A 19,565-nucleotide genomic window follows, 5' to 3' on the forward strand; every position below is an offset into this window, starting at 1 on the left:
CTTAAAACCATGACACCACTGTCTGCATTTACCTCTCTAAAGGCATTAGGCTACATTAGAACATTAAAACACCCCGTCTTCTTATACGGAGGCACAAACAGAGTCGACTGACTGCTTCTATGGAGATGTCATTTGAGTTTTGCTAAGTAGTACTTCCATTAACCATGAAAAGCTCAGGAAAACCGGAATAATGAGAAAAGAAATCAGAGGAAGACCATAAAAGCCCAGTTCATTTCAAGGAGAAAGCAGTAACCCTTCCTCCCCCCTACATTTTAAATATCACAACAAATTTAAGTAACAAATAAACAATTCACTGAAAGCACACTTTATGTACAACTTTAATTTCTTCCTACAGTGTTCATTACCAAGCTGTTTTCTTTCTTTAGGGAGGATGGGGGAGAAAAACTTTTAAAAGACTCATTTAACACAGAAGTCAATTTCCACTAATGTATTCTTCATGTGGCATATGTAGTCTTCCAAAGCAGATCTATATACACAAATATAATGTATAAGTATCTTCTTTTATAAGAACAACAGCAATTGGCCCACCCCAAAGACAGTATTGCCATTCATATCCTGTAGGGAAAAAACATGAATATGAAAACTACCTTATTTATAATAAATGCAAACTGATTAGTATTTTTGATAGAACTGTTTTGTTAAAAAAAAAAAAAAAGCTCTAATTGTGAAAAGAGTAATACAGCTATTGTGTAAACCAGCTTTTACCTTCTAGAAAGTTAGGCAGGGAGTCTTTTTCATGCCTTCATCCCTGAGGAAGTAGAAATAAACTGCTTTCCATGAATTGTTGCCATCAAGTTACATAAGACAAGTTATATAGTACAGACACTGCACTCTTTGTGACTTTGGGTGCGTAAAGATACCATCAGCTTTCACAGAATCACCAAGGGCTCCCGAGGTCAAGATCCCAAAGCCACTTCTGTATGTGTTCAGTGGAAGGCAGGAAAGAATTTGCACTAGTGTGTAGGAGGCCAAAATAGGAAAGAGAGGGAGATGAAAACAGAGGCAACCCAACTGCCTACGAAATATTCATCACAGATTTCAAAGAAGGCTTTCTCCTTGAGCTTTTTAGATCATGCCTTAGGTAGAGGGACCAGGGGTTTTAATTGGCAAAAACACATGCCTAGCTTGTTAGAAATGGGGAATATAAAAGACACTACTTCAAATCCCCCAAATCTCATTCTGTACATAAAATGTGGCCAGTGGAAGCAGGAGAGGAGACATCTGCACATACCACACATGCATGCACACCCAGACTTAGATTCAAAGCAAGATGCCACAACTAGCCAGAGAAAAATAACAGACATGTGTGCTTAGGCAAAATGTACATAAGAAACACAGACATTAAAGGAAATACACTAAATAGAATATATATGTACGTATATATGTAGAGTGAGTTCTCGCTTTAATCAATGCAATCCACAAAATAATTTTCTCTACTGTTGAAGAGTTTTCTAATAGCTAGCCCTCCATTAAATCTCATCAGATGGAAAGCCAGTGTTTAATTATTACAGAATTAGACTGAGCCAGAATCTGGTACCAGACAGTACTTAACACAGATATGAAGATCTGAAAAATAACAGATATACATTATAAGCCCTTTCAGAAATCTCACCCCAAAGGTGCCCATAAAATATATATTTCTGGCTTAGCCCCATTATTTTAACATATGACACAGGTACTTTATCTGGCTGTTCAAATGTTTGGCACCTCAGAAAATACAGGGCACTTTTACCTGCATGATCCCACCAGATTCTCATGGTGGTCCACTGAGGTAGGTGGGAGAATTATTGTCCCTGCTTAATAGATGAGAAAATTGAAATTCATACAAGTAAGTAAATAATTCAGAGGTAATAAAGACAGAACCAGTAACCAAACTGTCTAACTCTTAAAGCACTTTGAGGAATTACAGATACGTTGTGTCTTGCAATATACACTATATTGCTTTTATGCTTTACTAGTTACAGTATTCTGGCAATGGCTTTTTTTTTTTTTTTTTTTTTTTTTTTGGCAATGCCCTTTACTCTGCCTTCTAGGTCCCTAAAACAGCACAGTTATTTCTCACTAATTTTTCTCATCGATTCATTTCCTGGGTTCGGGTGCCTTCTTCTGCAACATCTCCCTGCAGACAGGGATCACAGAAACATGAACTGGGCTTCTCTCTAAGAAAAGACATCCACCAGTCTAAAAAAGAGACAGAGAAAACACTCATATTTGGTAACCCATCTGCTAGCAGCACCACTGTTCTTTATTAGCAAACACATTGCCCTCAGGTGCACCTGGCTTGCTTTTTCTCAATCAATCTGCCTTCAGAGCTAGAGCTTGTAAGAGGCACAGCATCCCATTCTGTTGCAAAAAATTCTATAGTCTCCTGAGCTACTTTCTCTTTATCATTTCTCATGAAAGTGATTTCTTATACAGAAATGAAATGGCATATTGTATGAAATAATTATAAAATATTTTAAAATTTCTTTTGTACATTTCAGTCACGAGTATTTGAGAGGAAGCTGAAACCAGTTCTGATGATGATAGGTGGAAGGTAGTAACTGAGTCAGCATCAATGCATTCACTTCAAACCACTTGTAGAAATGAAGTAGCATTTAGGTGCACAGAGCTGCAATCTCCAAATACACAGGTTTGTTTTCAGACGACAGCAGTTCTTCAAATTAACAGTGAAAATATTAAGCTGACAGAAGACATTTTGGTTGTTTTGACAGGTTGACTTGAGTGTTATACCATCTTATTAAACCAAGCCAAGTAAAGGAAGAAAACACTGATGAGGCCATAGCCCAGGACTGAGGTCACCAGCTAAATCTGACTGCATAGCAACAAAAGAAGGTTGAGTGATAAAGATGTGTCCCCAGGGTAGAAGTCTCTTTGCCTCAATGAGTCTTTCAGGTCAAGAAAGGAAATTTGTTGACTAGATTCTCTTAGCTTGCTCCCATAGGCATGTGACTAATAGCACTTTACAGTCTGCTGTGAAGAATATAATGATTAACTGACCATTTAAAACCTAGAAAGGTCAAATTAGCAGCCCCTATCAGTGCTTCGAAGCCAAAGCAGTAGAGTGTGAAATCTGAAATCCACTAGGAGTTCAGAAAATGATTAAAGTCAGAAGTGATCCATGGCTGCTTATAAATGAAGTCCAAGATTCCTAGCATTATCAATAACAGTGGTAGGCACCAGATCATTATAGGTGACAACAAAAAAAAAAAAGGTAGTTAGATTTTCCTATTTTTGTAATAAACGAAGAAAAGCAGTTGGGCTAATGGAAACATTAGTTATTAGCTGTAAATTTTGTAAATGAATGCTATTTTTAAGTTTAAGAGGCTGTCTCATCATAAATATTTCAAAGAGCACACTATTAATTCAAGCCAATCAATAATACGGCATAACCCTCCAGCTAAGTTACAAGTGAGAAGAAATTTAGTCATCAGTTTTATTCATACCGAATCTATATCCAAAGGTTTGGGATTGATTATAGCAAGATGCGTTGTCTTATTATTAAAATAGTATTTATTACCGAAACATTTCTAAAGCAATAACCTGTTACGACTTTTTAACTCATTGAATAGAAAGTTGAATATTTACTGACATTTCTTGAAAACTTGCAACCTGCCTGCAGGAAAGAATTTGACATCATCACACTGTGTTTTCTTTATCTTGACAGGAAGTCAACTTCAAGCAGATTGACTTGAATTGGGATCTCATTTGGGAAGCATCAGTGTCCAATAAAAACTGTGTGTGTCCGTTTTGTTTTGTTTTGTTTTTTCATTTGGAAAATACTCAAGTTCCAGTTGTTTATCATCCTCCTTTACTTTCTGAAAACCTGGCAATCCCATGTGGACTTCTGGTAGAATGAGCAATGCAAAGAACTGGCTTGGACTTGGCATGTCCTTGTACTTCTGGGGACTGATGGACCTTACGACCACTGTTCTCTCGGGTACCGCAACACCACAAGGTGAATTAGAAGCGCTCCTGTCAGACGAGCCACAGTCACATCAGCGGACCAAGAGAAGCTGGGTTTGGAACCAGTTTTTCGTTCTGGAAGAGTACACTGGGACCGACCCTTTGTATGTCGGCAAGGTAAGAAATGCCAGGTGGAAATGGCCTGGGTAATGGATATTGAAATTGAATATGAATTGAATATGAAAGTTCACCCAGCTGTGTCTGAGGCCAGAGAAAAATTGGAACTAGTGGTATGTTACTTGACACCCAGCTGAAATGTAACTTCTGCTTTGTCAGATACCAATCACAAAGGAAAGATTTATTTCCTTGCCCATATCTCTGTTATGAATGGGGAAAACTGGGATCTGGGATTTGAAAGAAAAGGCTGAGACCCTACACGAGCTATTCAAGTCCTGAAAGAGGCAGTAGCAGCTGTCTGAGGATGACAGAATGAGGAAGAGAGAAACTGGGAAATGCAAGAGAAGAGTACAGGTTTTTTTGCTTTGTGTTTTTGTGGGGTTTCAGAGCCTTTCCAGAGGTATTGCCTGAAGCCCAAATTAAATGAAAAAAACTAAATAAAATATTTTTCATTTCAGAAGATCCTAGCATGTGCTTTAGGATAGTTGGAGACAATAAATGAATATATTTATAAATGTTACACTCGAATTTCCTTGATTTAATCTATCATTATTTCATGTTTAAGCCTGGATTTTTCCTGTGTTTACTTTATTGGGGTGTTAATCAGAGACCATTTTGTGAAAGCAATCAAGTGAGAGAGAATGGGAGACAAGGAACTAATTAGAAAATAAATAATTCATTCAAATGGTAACATAACCACTTGTTTAGCAGAGGCTGGGAGCATGGGTTTCAGATTCAGACACATGTGTGTTCAAAGCCCAGCCCTGCCAATTATTTCCAGAGTGACTTTGGACAGGTCACCAAGCCCTCTTCGCCTTGGCTTCCTCAAATTCGAATGAGGAGGATGAGAGAATGGCCCTTTCTCAAGTGCTGCCCACCACAGCTCTTTCCTCAGCTCCCACTTACTTCTTAACCCAGGGGTCTGGCTTCAGTCCCCACCCTTGACCCAAAGCTATGTTTTCATCACTTCTCAAAACCTCCCTACTGCCCAGTCCAATGGCTTTGTTTTATGACAACCTCAGACAGCGATGACGTGTCTCTCCTTGACTCATTGTCCTCTCTGTGCCATGACCGTCACAATCCCGTTCTTCCTTTTATTCTCAGCTGCATTTGTGGGTCCTCTCCTTCCACCTGACCCCAATTGTGGGTGATCTTGTCAGCTTTGCCCCGGCCTCTTCTCTACACACTCATTCCCTGGGTGGACTCGCCACCTCTGCAGTTTTGAATGCCATGTCTATGCCAGTGAATGCAAAGCCTCTATCTCTGGCTTAGACCACTTCGGGTTATAAATACTACTGCATATGCGACATCTCCACATTTTTTACTCATAGGCCTTTCAAATGTAGCATGTTCAGCAAGAAACTCTTGCTGTTTTCTCCCAAACATAGTCTCCCCATCACCCACCCATTACCCAGTTCCTAAAATCAGAGACCTGGAGATCATTCCTCCCTTTCCCATGCCCCCACATTCTCTCCATCTGCAAATTCTGCTAGTCCTATGTCAGAATAAACCAAATCCTGCATTTCTCTTATCCCTGCTTCCACCATTATCTGTCACCTGGGCAAACACCTAGCCTGCTAACCAGTCTCCTCATGTCCACTTGCACCTCCCTCCAGCCTGTTCTCCACTATGGTCTTTTTATAAATCAAATCAGATCAAGTCACTCATCTATTTATGTCTCTTCAATGTCTTCCCATTGTGTGTTGAATCCTCCAGACACCTCCCCACAGCTTACAAGATCGTTCCTTCCTGGTTCAGCCTGCTATGGCCCATCCCATCCAATCATGGCCCAAGCTACTGTCTTCCTCATTCTCATGTTGCAGGGATGTGGCCTTCGGCAGTTCCTGCAACCTGCCTTTATTGCTCCCCCAAAAGCACTGCCTTTATTGCTCCCCCATAATGAAATCCCCTTCCTCTGGCTTCTCTCATGCCTTTCATGACCATTCTCCAAGGCAAGCCCCTCTGTTAGACTCCCTTTCACAGCCCTAATCACAACCACCATGTTTTATTTATTTACACGTTTATTGTCTGAAGCCTCTGACTAAACTAGAAACTCAATGGAAGTGAAAACATTGCTTCCATTTTATCACCAAGGCCTAGCACAGCATTTATCTTGTAGAAAGTGCTCAAGATGATATTTAATAAATGAATACCTCACTGTGTAGTAAGGATGAAATAAGCTACTGCATGTAAAGCACTTTGCACAGTACTCAGTCCAGATTAAAACTTTAATTATCCTTACCCTGTAGTAGTAAATAGTACTATAGTAGCAATAATATTAATAGTGGTCATAGTAACAGTAGTTTAAGGAGTTCGTTATGGGAACCTAACAATTCAGTAATACCTAACGCAGCTGCAAATCCTTTGGCCTCAAAAGCTCTGAGTTTTTGTTGACATCTTCTTTCTTTATCTCCTTTATCCTTCACGTGCCATCGGTCACCATATCTGCCAATATTTCCGTGCCAGTTTCTCTCAGATGCACCTCCTCCTCTCCAGGCTCTGTCATGACTGTGAGCCTTTGGTCTTTGTGATTAGATTAACTGCACCGGTGCTGTCTGTCTCCCCGTGGAGAGACTCTTCCCATCCCTCCCCCAGGGCACTGTAGCTCTTGAATGCCATCAAAGCTCCTAGCACACAGTTCAAGGACTTCCTCCTCCCTCACCCAACTCTCTTGCACGATTTCTCAAATCAGGTCCTCATCCCAATCAAGCTGGACCTCCCTAGCTGGTTCTGCCACACATACCACGTTTGTCCCTGACTCCACATGTGTGCCCACGCTGCTGTTCTGCCCAGGACAGGCCCTGACTTCTGCTTGTCAGGCCACATTCAAATTCCTCCAAGTTTCTGCTTAAAATCAGACAATTCTATCATTAACACATCTTGCATCTACTCAGAATTCTGAAAACTTCTAGCTTCTCCATATCTATATAACATTACTTTCAAACAGACATACATGGCCACTGCTAAGTTTAAGAAAAGAATATGTTTGTATTCGATAATTTTCAGTAATTACTTGTATGCACATACAATTTAGGGCTCTCTTCCCTCCTCCTGAGGGTAGAAATTGAGACGGCACTCCCCAACCTTGTCTACACGCCCCATCTACACCCCTGTGCTAAGACGCTGAGTACTTAGCACAGAACTGGCCACGCACACAGAGGAGTGAAGAAAAGGGTAGTTAACGTTTTATCGGACTAGCATAGTACTATGTGTCGGTCACATTCACATAAAGCAGGTCATTTAATCATCGCAACAGTGCTTCGAGGAAAGTAAACAACACAGGGAACAAGGCTCAGAGAGACTATTTATGTTCATTGCCCAATGTTACACCAAAGGTAGCAGTGAAAGCCCAGACCAAAATATCCACCACTTCCACCCTAAGGGCCCGGCTTTCCTTTACACTGTAAAGAGCCTGTGGCCTGAGGCTTTAGACTAAGCCGGGAGACACACACAGGAGTCAGTGGTGTTTAGGTGAGATTGGGAATCTTATTGAGCCAGGCTGCTTCCTGAATCCTTTAACTCTGACGCGGGGAGTTCTTAGCTGTGCAGCACCTTGAGTATTCACAATTAGTGCTTACCCTTTCCAAGTAACCCCAACCAAGACAAGACACCCATGCATCTCAACAGTCATCTGATCCAATCCTCACACCAGCAACCAAGGGAAGATTTTTACGCTGCATTAGGTGTGTTAGCTCGACATGAAGAAGGTATTATACGTTCACTTACTTAGGCACTTTTCCCTTTCCTTTCTTTTGAAAGGGAATTTATCCACTTTCATTCTCTTTTCCCAGAGGCATTCTGCTTGTTACCTTGAGCTCCGGAAGATGTCTGTTTAGAGAGCTTGCCAGAGTATTTGCTTATTTCAGAAAGGAGTATGGCAACAATTATCAGCTGTAATTGGTATGGCCTTACAAAATCCACACTGGGCTTTCCAGGGACAAGGCAGTGTCGAGTTAAAGCTAGATTATATTGACATATGCAAAGAGAGGGGGGCTGAGAGCTCATGCTTGTGCAAGAATCTGTGGGTCCAAATCATGCCGAGGTTAGCAGCTACATGGAAGCTGCCTAACCACAGATTGTAAGCACTCACTGCATTGTCGTTAACTATTCAAGGCACTCTGAGAGACGACAAAAGGAGTGGACATCACCCTTGTTTCCAAAATCCTAAATCAGCTAAGATTCTGCAGAATCTGCTTGTACTTCCCATCACTCACTACTCCTTTGGCTGAAGATCTTAAGAACTAAAGAATGATTAGAATAAGTGAGGCATTCACCTGTCTTATTCTGCCTAAAAGACTCTTTCAGGGAGACAAAAATATTTTCCCAAGATGTACATAACTATGTGCCACTGACTCCGCCTGGAAGCGTCTTACCTTCTTCCAAATAGCTGGCGCGCAGTCGGTGTTAGTTGAATCAAATATGGATAAATATAAAACACATTTTTATTACACTGCCAATTTGCTGAGTGACTTGTAGAAAAGATGTTAATGTCTGTTCTTTGCAATTTTTGAAAACAATTGTGTATTCTATGGCTGGTAAAGCAGAATATTAAATGTACGTTGTGCATGGGTTATTAAGCTGGTGTCTCCCAGCCCTATGCTCACCTCACCATACTCTGCTTTGGATGCTAGGGCTGAAGCTCTCCAAGCCATGATTTCTCCTGTTCAACCAGCTCCTCTCCCCGGTAGGTTCTGCCTGCCCGTAGAAGGTACTAGAGGGAGCCCAGGAGGCAGGAGGAGGGAGAAAGGACTTGTTCCTCTTACCTCCCAGCCTCATCACACCTACTTCTAAGAGGTCTGAGTCCCAGGGGACAGGGGACCAGGGACAGGCAGGAGCACCTCCTGGAAGCTCTTGAGGCCCCAGCCCAAGGGGCAGCACTCCTTCCTCAGGGGTCTCAGGCCCAGCCTCAAGGGGCTCCCCTCCAAACCTGCAGATGCCAGAGTCCCTACCTCTGCCCCGTGTTGCCCCCAGCCAGAGGGGCACTGGCTGTTCTTCCTGGAGTTGTGCGCCTTCTCTGATGCCTCGGAGCTTCCTTTTTGCCTTCCAGATCTCCACAGGAAATTCTCCCTGCTGAAACCAGGTGTGAGTTTTGTTCCCTGACTAGGCCTCAAACTGATAGGGGTATCCTGACATGCTTCAAAGCCGGACGCTTCCTGCTTCCCTGGGGGTGTTCTCTACCCCCTACCCCCTCTTTTTCCTTTCCTCCATCTTCTTCCCTCTACCCCTTCTCCATTCCTCTCCCCTCCTCTCCTCCCTCCCTCCCTCTCCCTCTCTTTCCCTTTGCCCCCTCCGTTTCTCCCTTTCCCTCTCGCCCTTCTCCCTTCCTCTTCCTCCTCTCTGTGGGCTCCATCGCTTTCCCTCCCTTTCCCTTCCCCACTACTTTTCTCCCCACTCCTCCCTTCCTCTCCTCGTCCTCCCCTGCTCCTGCTCACACCTGCGCATACAGACCAAGGCTCCGAACCTCCTGGAAAGGTGCTCCTAGCTCTTTTAAGCAGGTCTAGTGCGATTCACAAGGAACTTTTGCCCTCCCCTAGACCCTTCTTCCAATACAGTTTCATTGCACACTTACAAGACGTCAGGCCCACACCAAGATGAAGGGCACACAGAAAGCAAAGGCCGCACACTGAAGCCTCAGCCCAGACTCCACGAGGCACCAGCCTGCCCGGCAACCCCCAGGCGTCAGGAGTACCTGCAGCAAGGCTGGGCCTCTGTCGTTTCTTAAAGTGCGCTTAGCTGTGAGGGATCACAGGTGTGCTGAGTATTTCTGGGATTACGGATCAAAAGGTTTTCATAAATAGAGCACCTTGGAACAGTCCTGGGGTGGCCTTTCTGTGAACATCTATTTTTCCTTCCCTAATCTGCAATACCCTAAATTAAACGTACTTCATTAAAAGTCCTATGCCACATGTGATAAAATTACATAAATACAATATTATATATGTAAACACACACCTACATGCATACATATTTTTTTAACTCATTCTAAAATCCTTGTTCTCCCCCGAGTTCTGTTCCTCTGCCTGAGAACACAGTTCCAAATGGAATAGATTTTTCATTTCTTTGTACGCAGGACCAAATGAAATGGCTTTCTATTATACACAACAAGAACTGGCCACCTTTATTTTTTTAACTGCATAATTAGAAGATTTGGATTTGAAAAGAAAGAAAAGAAAAAAGAAAATACTGTATACTGAATGAGGAAATGTGAGAACTTCATATTCTAAATAGAATAAATAGAAAAAAGTCTGCAGCTATTTTTTTGGTCAATTTTATTCCCTTAGTTCCCTTTTCTAGATAAGACACAGCTGAGTTCCTCCAGGCAGCAAAACCGTTGCCTGCCTGATTTGGCCGTGAGTCAATCTGAGATCAGCTCAAAGCCAGCCACAACCTCCAAACCCATCCGTGTCGGAGGCTGTTGTGGATGCATTTGCAGGTGTTTTATTGGTGTTCATGCCATTTATTCCTCAGAGTAAAGCTGTCCCCGCCATGCTCCAGGTAGAATTCTGCAGCTTTTGCCACGAGACTGGGCATAACCAAAAAGCCAACAGGTTGTTTTAGCCTCTCGGCCACCCTGCTGGAGGTCTGCAGGGAGCAGAGAAGAACTGAATGTGCTCATACCCTTTTCTCTATGCACTTGTATCATGGTCGGCCCCATTTATGGCTTTCCTATGATGGACAAAGCACTGTGCTGGGTGCCTCACGGGCATTAATCTCTAATGAACCTAGTGACCCTTCAGAATAAGTATTTGTGTTGTCCTCCCATTTACAACATAAGGAAATTAACAGTTATAAATTAACTCCTCAAGGGCCTTCAATTTGTAGCTGGCCTAGACAGTGTTCAGGCCAGATATATTGGCCTCCCTCCTCCAAGCCTAATACTGGCTGTTTTATGAACTAATCTCATGAACTTCATCCTGAACTATGCAAAGAGCTAATACTCCAGGCAACAACAGAGTGGCTGACTAAATTTAACTAACTGTTTTGTTACGGCTTTTAGAAAGAGACCATTGCCTACATAGTTGGCCAAAATTCCAGGGTTCTTGCCACCGATACAAACTATCTGCAATTAATTAGATATTATAGATGCAGAAATACGTTTATAGGCCTGAGATTTTAAAAATATATTGCTCCTGGACTTCTTTTGAGAGTTATTAAAAGTATCCTTGCTGGGTATGGTGACTCACACCTATAATCCAGCACTTTGGGAGGCCGAGGTGGGTAGATCACCTGAGGTCAGGAGTTCAAGATCGGCCTGACCAACATGGCGAAACCACCTCTCTACTAAATAGAAAAATTAGCCAGGCATGGTGGCACATGCCTGTAATCCGACTATTTGGGAGGCTGAGGCAGGAGAATCACTTGAACCCAGAAGTTGGAGGTTGCAATGAGCCAAAATCATGCCATTGCACTCCAGCCTGGGTGACAGAGCAAGACTCCATGTCCAAAAAAAAAAAAAAAAGTATTCTGAGAGGGAATATAGCTGCAAGGTCAGATAAAAGCATGTTCCTAACTCAACCATCCATATATAGGTTGAACCCAAGAACCAGTCCAATCTAAGGACTGGTTAGACACACTGATGTAAAGAATCATAACCAGCAGTTAAATTCCATTTGACACACGAAACACAAGCCCATTCCTACTGAATGAAACTGCAGAACTAGGATCACAGAATGGGAGGAATAATCCACGGAGGTCATTCACTTTTCCCACTGCAGTGCCCTTAACCTTTTTATAGACTGCTTCTACCAGCTTATCAGCCAACTTGAATTGTCATAAAACCGTTTGATACTACAAAAATTACAGGAATTCCTTATTTTAACATGTTTAGGCTTATCCATTTTATTTTATTTTTATTTTTCTTAAATGGAAAGGCAGGATTCCTCCTTATTAAACTTGTTCTTATTCTAGCATTTGAGGATCTACACTTTCCAAAGTTCCTGTTTTCTATACTTCTCAGGGAGAAGAATTTTTTTTTTTTTTTTTTAAATAATAAGTTCAGGATGCAGAATGTGACATGGGAAACTTGGCTTATTCATCAACCTGTATCCACTCCTTGATACAATCATGTTCAATGCATACTAGTTCTTTGTAGACAAACTTATTAAACATTTGAGTTTAAAAATCTCATGTAAAGGGAGGGTATAAGTTTGTAACAGACTGAAAATCAATGTATTTCTGACACCTGTTGACCTTGATGATGAGAATTAGGTGCTTTCCTCCCCCAGCTTCATTCAGATATGGACAGGGGAGACGGATCCATCAAATACATCCTCTCGGGAGAAGGTGCTGGCATCGTGTTTACCATCGACGACACCACTGGAGACATCCACGCCATTCAGAGGCTCGATCGAGAGGAAAGAGCCCAGTATACCTTAAGGGCTCAAGCCCTAGACAGGCGTACAGGCAGGCCCATGGAGCCAGAGTCAGAGTTCATCATCAAAATTCAAGACATCAATGACAATGAGCCCAAGTTCCTGGATGGACCTTATGTCGCCACTGTGCCAGAAATGTCCCCAGTGGGTAAGGTGGTAACTCACTGATTTTCACAAACAGCACCTCCTATACACACATACACACACACAAGCACACAGAGGCACACTCACATACACACATATGCACACATATATTCAGAGCAGGAGAGCATGAAAGGAACAGCTTACGAATCGTAAAGCAACCAAGGCCGGGCGCAATGCTCACGCCTGTAATCCTAGCACTTTGGGAGGCCGAGGTGGGCGGATCACAAGGTCAGGAGATCAAGACCAACCTGGCCAACATGGTGAAACCCTGTTTCTATTAAAAATACAAAAATTAGCTGGCCGTGGTTGTGCGTCCCTGTAATCCCAACTACTTGGGAGGCTGAGGCAGGAGAATCGCTTGAACCAGGGAGTCGGAGGTTGCAGTAAGCTGAGACCGCACCTCTGCACTCTGGCCTGGCGACAGAGCGAGACTTCATTTCAAAAAACAAACAAAAAAAGCAACCAAAAATGATGACCTGGTCTTTGGCAGGCAGGAAGCTATTTAAACATTGGAATCAGCCAGAGAAAATAATAATAATAAGCCTATTATTGTTTTTTTTAGTTCTGATTCTTTAAAAACAATATTGCTAGACAAACAGAGAAATCAACAAATGGTTGAATAATATTTGATTCATAAGGGAGAAATGTTTTGTTATTATCAAAGGCTGTGTTCTTACCGGTCATTCCGAATTTAAAACACAACTCTCATCTCCGCCAAACAGGTATAAGAGTCACAGAAGCTTGACCTAGAAAGGGGACTCTCCCAATGAACCACATATATTTGCAAATGCTTCAAGATGTACCAGGATTGCATCCAGCCTTTAGCTATTAGACTTGAACAGATTTCTGTGTCTTCTCTTCCCCAGGTACCTCTGTCATCCAGGTGACAGCCACAGATGCAGATGACCCGACCTACGGCAATAGTGCCCGGGTGGTGTACAGCATTCTCCAGGGCCAGCCATATTTTTCTGTGGACTCTAAAACAGGTATCTGATGCAAGGGTCCAGTCAGAGGTGTTTATTCCCTGACAATTTATAACTGCTGCTATGACAGATCCAACTCTCCTTTTCAAGGACTCGCCAGGGATCATATTAACCAGAGAAGATTGTTATAAGCTTTAGGATTAAGAGAGTAAACTAGCACTGCCCTGATGGATAAGAGCAGCGCTATGCATAGACAGTGGGTAGTGTCTGACTGGAGAGGAAGAAGGCCCCTCTGCGCACACACAAGAAATGGCTCCCCACTAGCCTTCGAAAAAATCATATGGTTATATTTATTCCCAGGGACTATGATGTTTTATAACCCCATGAAGACCCAAGAGGATTGACACATTCACCTGGGTCATTAGAGAACTAGAAGCATTGATTGTGAAACTGGAAAGGGCCTTGGGGGAATCATCCAGTCCATCACCATTTTCTTAACAGATAAAGAAATTGGGAAACTGAGAGCTAATAAAGCTCATCTAGTGTAGAGAGGTCTCTTGACACATGATCTGATGTTCTTTCTATTGAACCAACTACTCTGCACTCACCAGAGATCCAGTCCAAAATGAATGGTTGCTGGGGCAGTCAGGTTTTGATGAGAGAGGAAACACCACATGAGATGTGGTCCCCAAAAGGCAGGTCCCGGTTGGGAAACTCTAATGGGGAGGCCATCAGAGAGAACCGAACGGGTGAGAAAGAATGCGGCGGAAAATGACAAACAGAAGTTTGGTGTTTTGTTTGCTTATTTATTTCCATCTTGCCTGAGAGCTTTGACTACAGAATTTATGTTTGGATCTATGAAAGATTTCATTTAATATGTTTGAGTTGGGCAGTTATTGTGATGTCATTATTATACTTGTGCCAGGCTTCCTCTTTTATTAAGTACTTTAATAAACGTTGCCATATCGAGCTTCCCAATAATCTTGAAAACTAGCAAAAGATATAGAAGTATTATTACTTCCATTTTATATGAGGGTAAACATAGAACCCAGGAGTAATTAACAAGGAACTTGAGTAAAGAAACTTGCAGCCACAGGATAAAGTTAATGGTGAGCACTCTAAGTCACCTCTTTATTTGAAAAAGAAAAAATACATTTCTATTACTAGCAACCTGATAGAATTTTTTTTCCCAGAAGTCCTGAGGGGAACCAGACATTCAGAAAATTGTATCATGAAAGTAGTAAGTAAGGGAGTTTAAATTAGGAGGAGGAAAGAAAAAAGGTTGCAGTTAGGGACTTCTATAAAACAGTAACTTTAACAATTCTACAAAGGGCAAGGGGGAGAATGAAAAGATGAAGGGGTGCCCACAGGGAGGAAAAATACAGGGAGGAAGAGGGTAATGTGTCCTTTATATCCTAAGAAGAGTCTTACATTATTTTGACAGCTCCTGGGGGCATCTGTAGTGTCAAGGTCAAAAATACATGAACAGATAGTTATTACTGTGCCCATGGGGGCCTTTTAAAAAAGAAAATGCTGCATATATCATCACTTGAGAATGTTATTACTATAATGCAGTATATACATTATAGGGGTAAACTGGGGACAGATTATTATTCACAATCTTTTCCTTTTTCATGTAAAAGGTCTATCTAGCCAAGAGTCGTGTTGTAAATCTGTAGTAAATAAGCCTTTAATATTTGCCTAGAGTGTACAGTCAACTTTTTTAAGTTGAAGGGTTTAAAGGGAGATAAAAAATTACTGTACAGCCTTGGCAGGATCACAACACATTTCAGCGGATTGTGGTTTAGGCCCCTCTTCTTAAATGAAATCGTATCTGCTGCGTGCTGTCTGGGGAAGTTCATCTCTTATGCATGGTAAAAATAAACAGCTCACAGAGCATCTTTCATGTCCCAGCTCACAGAATTCAGTAAAGCACAGAGGTAAACAGAAGACTATCACAAAACAGAATGAATATGTAGCAAAAGGAAAATCCAATCAGAATTCTAACCCTTTTTACAGGTAGTAAGTAGGGAGGGAAGAAAAAGCAGGAATGAGTTACCTAAAGAAGAGCCATTCACACTACAAGGGCTCTAGGGGCTGGGGAACTGAGGGAGAATTATCTAAATTCACAGATTTGTAGACATATGAGGCTTTGTTTTCTGGATCCAAAGCCCCCAGTTTTCTTTGATGAAACAACGCTGTCTGAAACTGCCTTGGACTTCAATTTCCCAGATCTGTAAGAGAAGCATTGCTGCCATCTCCTGTTCACTTTAGGTAATGTTGCCAGAGGAAACCAGCCCTCTGAGCTCTTCCCACTGGAATAAAATAGTTTTCATTCATCACTGGTTTCAGTACAGCCCGTTTTTGAAGCTGAGATTTTTGCCTCAAATTTAAAAGCACAGTTGACTTATATCTCACTTCTAGGCATTAGGCACCAGGGAGACACCTAGAAACCAATCTTTAAAAAATGGGACCTGTGGTTTTGTTTTTAAAAACAAAGTTGTTTCTATCCTGCAGGTGTAATTAGGACAGCGCTCATGAACATGGACAGAGAAGCCAAAGAATACTACGAAGTGATTATCCAAGCCAAGGACATGGGAGGGCAGCTTGGGGGATTAGCTGGAACCACAACAGTCAACATCACGCTCTCTGATGTCAATGATAACCCACCCCGCTTTCCCCAGAGTGAGTACCTAACCCAAGAGAGCACAGACCTGCCACCTAGAGGGACACACCTGTTACAGTGGTACAGGAGAAAGGCCAGTTTGGGTTTCCTCGTTAAATTCAATTATTCGTAGATTCCTTTCTTACATTCATCATGCAATTCTCGCATAACTAGTTCCCTTCAGGCCCCGAGCTTCCCATAGTACTAAACCAGGGTTTTTCAAACATTTTTTCCATCTCCCTGTGGAATCTTTTTAGACTTTCTTTCCTGATTGCCATGCCCACCCACCCTACATAAAATTCCATACTAAGGAATAAGTTTTGTTGGGTAGAGCTGACCTTTAGTGGGCCACAAACTTGTAATGGCTAAGATTTTTTTCATCACACCCTCTCAGACCTATCTTTTCCCCGGGAGGGGGCAATATTACTCCATTGAGAATGCACACACTGATAGCCAATGCTGTAGATGGACACACCCACCCATGTGACAATCTTCACCAATCAGTCCAGTAGGTACCAAGCACTTGCTTTGTGAGAGTGCTGGGCATGAGGGGCACAAGACACTTGGAATCCAGTCCCTGCCCCTGTGAAGCTTTAAATCCACTTGGGAGGACACATTTACACACAGGAAAAATTAACCCATAGTAGAACTTGGTGCCACTTGAATAGTGCAAAATTGAGATAAATGCATAAACTGAAATGAATGAAGCCTCCGTAGAAGGATGAGATTTCAACAGAGGGTTTCAGAATATAACAGGTTTATTCTCAAACAAAAATAGATCAAAAAAATTAAAAACAACAACAACAGTAAAAACAGGTTTATATAGACAGGAAAAAAAAAAAAAAAAAACATTCCAGAAGGGGAAGTCACTCATTCATTCTTTCAAAAAATATTTACTTCAGGCACTAGTCTATGAATGGAACACGAAGCTGTGTACAAACAAAACAAAGTACCTACTGTCCTAGAGCTCATTTCAGTAAAAATGTGCAGGAGGAAAAAAAATCCTGCCTGGAAATAAGTTTTCAATTTCATTTTATGTTCAAAGACTCCTAAAATTAAAACCTACTCTTTAAAATGTGTTGTATCTCTAGTGGAAGCCATAGAAAAGTTTTTGAGCAAGAGACATAAAGAAAGGCTGACTTGGTAGTCATGTAGAGGAGGGGTTGGCGAGGGCAGAGACTAGGAGCAGGGGAGTCAAGAGTCAGTTAGGAGGTGTTTAGAGTGGCCCAGACTTGAACTGCTGAGGACTTAAGGAAGCAGCAGGAGGAGTGGAATGGTACAAATAAGAAAACATGGGCTTCTGCCTCTTGATTTCCTGGCTAAGGGAAAACCATGGCAGAAGGTGGAGTCAAAGATGACAATGAGGTTTTCACTCTGGATGACAGGGAGAAGGATTGTACTACTAATAAAAATAGAGGATGCATAATAGAACTAGTGGCAGCGAAGGAGGGAGACAGATTCAGATTTGAATATGAAGTGACAGCAGGACAATCAGGTTGAACATCCTTAAGGAAAGTGGAAATATAGAGCTATGACTGTGGAACAGAGCCCAGGAATGGAGACGTGAATTTGAGAAGCAGATGCCTGAAGGGAGCAGCGGGAGAAATGAGAGCAGGAAGTGCAATTGCAGGTGAAAGACTTAGCTGGGGAAATGGGGCTTTAAAAAAAAATAACTAAACTAAAATGAGAGAGTCAAGGCAGACTAGCCAGAATGTCAGATGAATAGTTGCATTTTGAATCAGCCAGACCAAGTGAACCTCCCATTCTATCTATGTAAACACAGAAAGAGCTCAAATATTTACATACAAATTGAACACACAAAGTCCTCATGAGCATTCATGATGGAAAAGGCAGGATAATAGATAAGCATTTCACAAAGGGTGCAAGTAAGTAAGTTCCTAAGTTGCTTGGTCAGACAGTGCAGAACACGAGAGCATCACGGAACAGTTTATGAAATGCCACATGGTTGGGCTTTGTGTTGCTTTGGTGATCGTGTGGGTTCCATCTTCATTACTTCATGAGGGGCTCACATTACTCACACTATAGACCGTAAGTTCTTGAACACTCTTGAACTATTCGCTTTTACAGTTGACATTAGACAGGTGCCTCTGATGAAGGCAGAAGGGACAGAAGAACCAGGTTATTACATAGCTCAGGTTATTAATAGCTGAAAGGTAGATGGGTTTGGACATATTGTCAGGAGTCATGAGTCACGTTACCCCAAGCACAGCAGCTTCACAATTGCGGAACACAACACAAGGATTACTGGGGTTTTAGTCATGCCTCCCAAACCAATCTTTTTTTTTTTTTTTTTTTTTTTTTTGAGACAGGGTCTTGCTCTGTCACCTAGGCCGGACTGCAGTGGTGCAATCACAGCTCACTGTAGCCTCAACCCCCAGGCTCAACTACAGCTGGAACTGCAGGTCCACACCGCTATACCCAGCTAATTTTTGTATTTTTTGTAGAGATGGAGTTTTGTCATGTTGCCCAGGCTGGTCTTGGACTCCTAAGCTCAAGTCATCCGCCTTCCTCAGGCTCTCAAAGTGCTGGTATTACAGGCATGAACCACCGCACCCAGCCCCAAACCAACATCCTAACAACATCCTAAAGCACACATTTTAAGTTGTCACTTTTTCAAAATACAGTTTTAGTGGAGACTCTAGGATAGAGTGGAAGTATGGATTATATTTCATGGAAGACAAAATAGAAATGTAAAAAAAATTAAATATCTGTGTCTCTATGCATTCTACACACATTATCTCTGCTTCCTCCTTTCTGACATTTTAAAACTTTGCATTCTCTCTTCATTAAATAGTTCCCCATCTATTTGCTAAAACTAAGTTTAGATGACCTTGATATTCCATAAACGTATCTTGGATATACTCTTCTCCCTAATTAATCTTCTGATTCCTTGTTGTAGGAATTCCATTTTGCTTCTCTTTTCTACAAATATTACTATAACTAAATACAGGATGCCAACAAAATAACACACCTAATATTTTACATTGAACAAGCTCAGTCACCTTTAATGGAACCAAATGTAATAAAACATCAAGATCTCAAGCTCTCTATTTATAACATAATGTATCGTGTGCAGAAATTGTACGTAGATATTTAAACATATAACATAGCTTTCCTGGGATGAGGAAAATTGTTGACAGATGCTTGTTTTTCCCAAAAGTTCTACAACAGCAAAGTGTAATCCATCAACAACTTTGGAAGTAAATGGAAAGAGATCATGAAATCCAATCGCCTGCCAGCTTAGTACAAGTATTAAAGATTTCCTGGCTCATATTTGTAAAGAACAAGTATCATGTCTTCTCCTGTGCAAGGCAGGGTGCTATGAGCTGGCTGGGT

The 19,565-nt window shown here is 41.8% G+C and overlaps 1 protein-coding gene across 2 annotated transcripts in view; it reads left to right on the forward strand.

Annotated features, from left to right (window-relative positions):
- Window positions 1-19,565, forward strand: part of CDH20 (cadherin 20) — a 220,430-nt gene that overhangs the window by 154,891 nt on the left and 45,974 nt on the right. For both annotated transcript variants that reach the window (XM_032293654.1, XM_032293655.1), the window contains exons 2-5: window positions 3,689-4,104; window positions 12,330-12,624; window positions 13,487-13,606; window positions 16,061-16,228. In XM_032293654.1, the coding sequence (XP_032149545.1) occupies window positions 3,859-4,104; window positions 12,330-12,624; window positions 13,487-13,606; window positions 16,061-16,228 (829 nt within the window). In that variant the 5' untranslated portion in view covers window positions 3,689-3,858. The remainder of the gene's footprint in view (window positions 1-3,688; window positions 4,105-12,329; window positions 12,625-13,486; window positions 13,607-16,060; window positions 16,229-19,565) is intronic.

The sequence above is a fragment of the Sapajus apella genome, unplaced genomic scaffold, assembly GCF_009761245.1.
Source record: "Sapajus apella isolate SASKATOON/1434 unplaced genomic scaffold, GSC_monkey_1.0 scaffold30, whole genome shotgun sequence".
Lineage (NCBI taxonomy): Eukaryota > Metazoa > Chordata > Mammalia > Primates > Cebidae > Sapajus > Sapajus apella.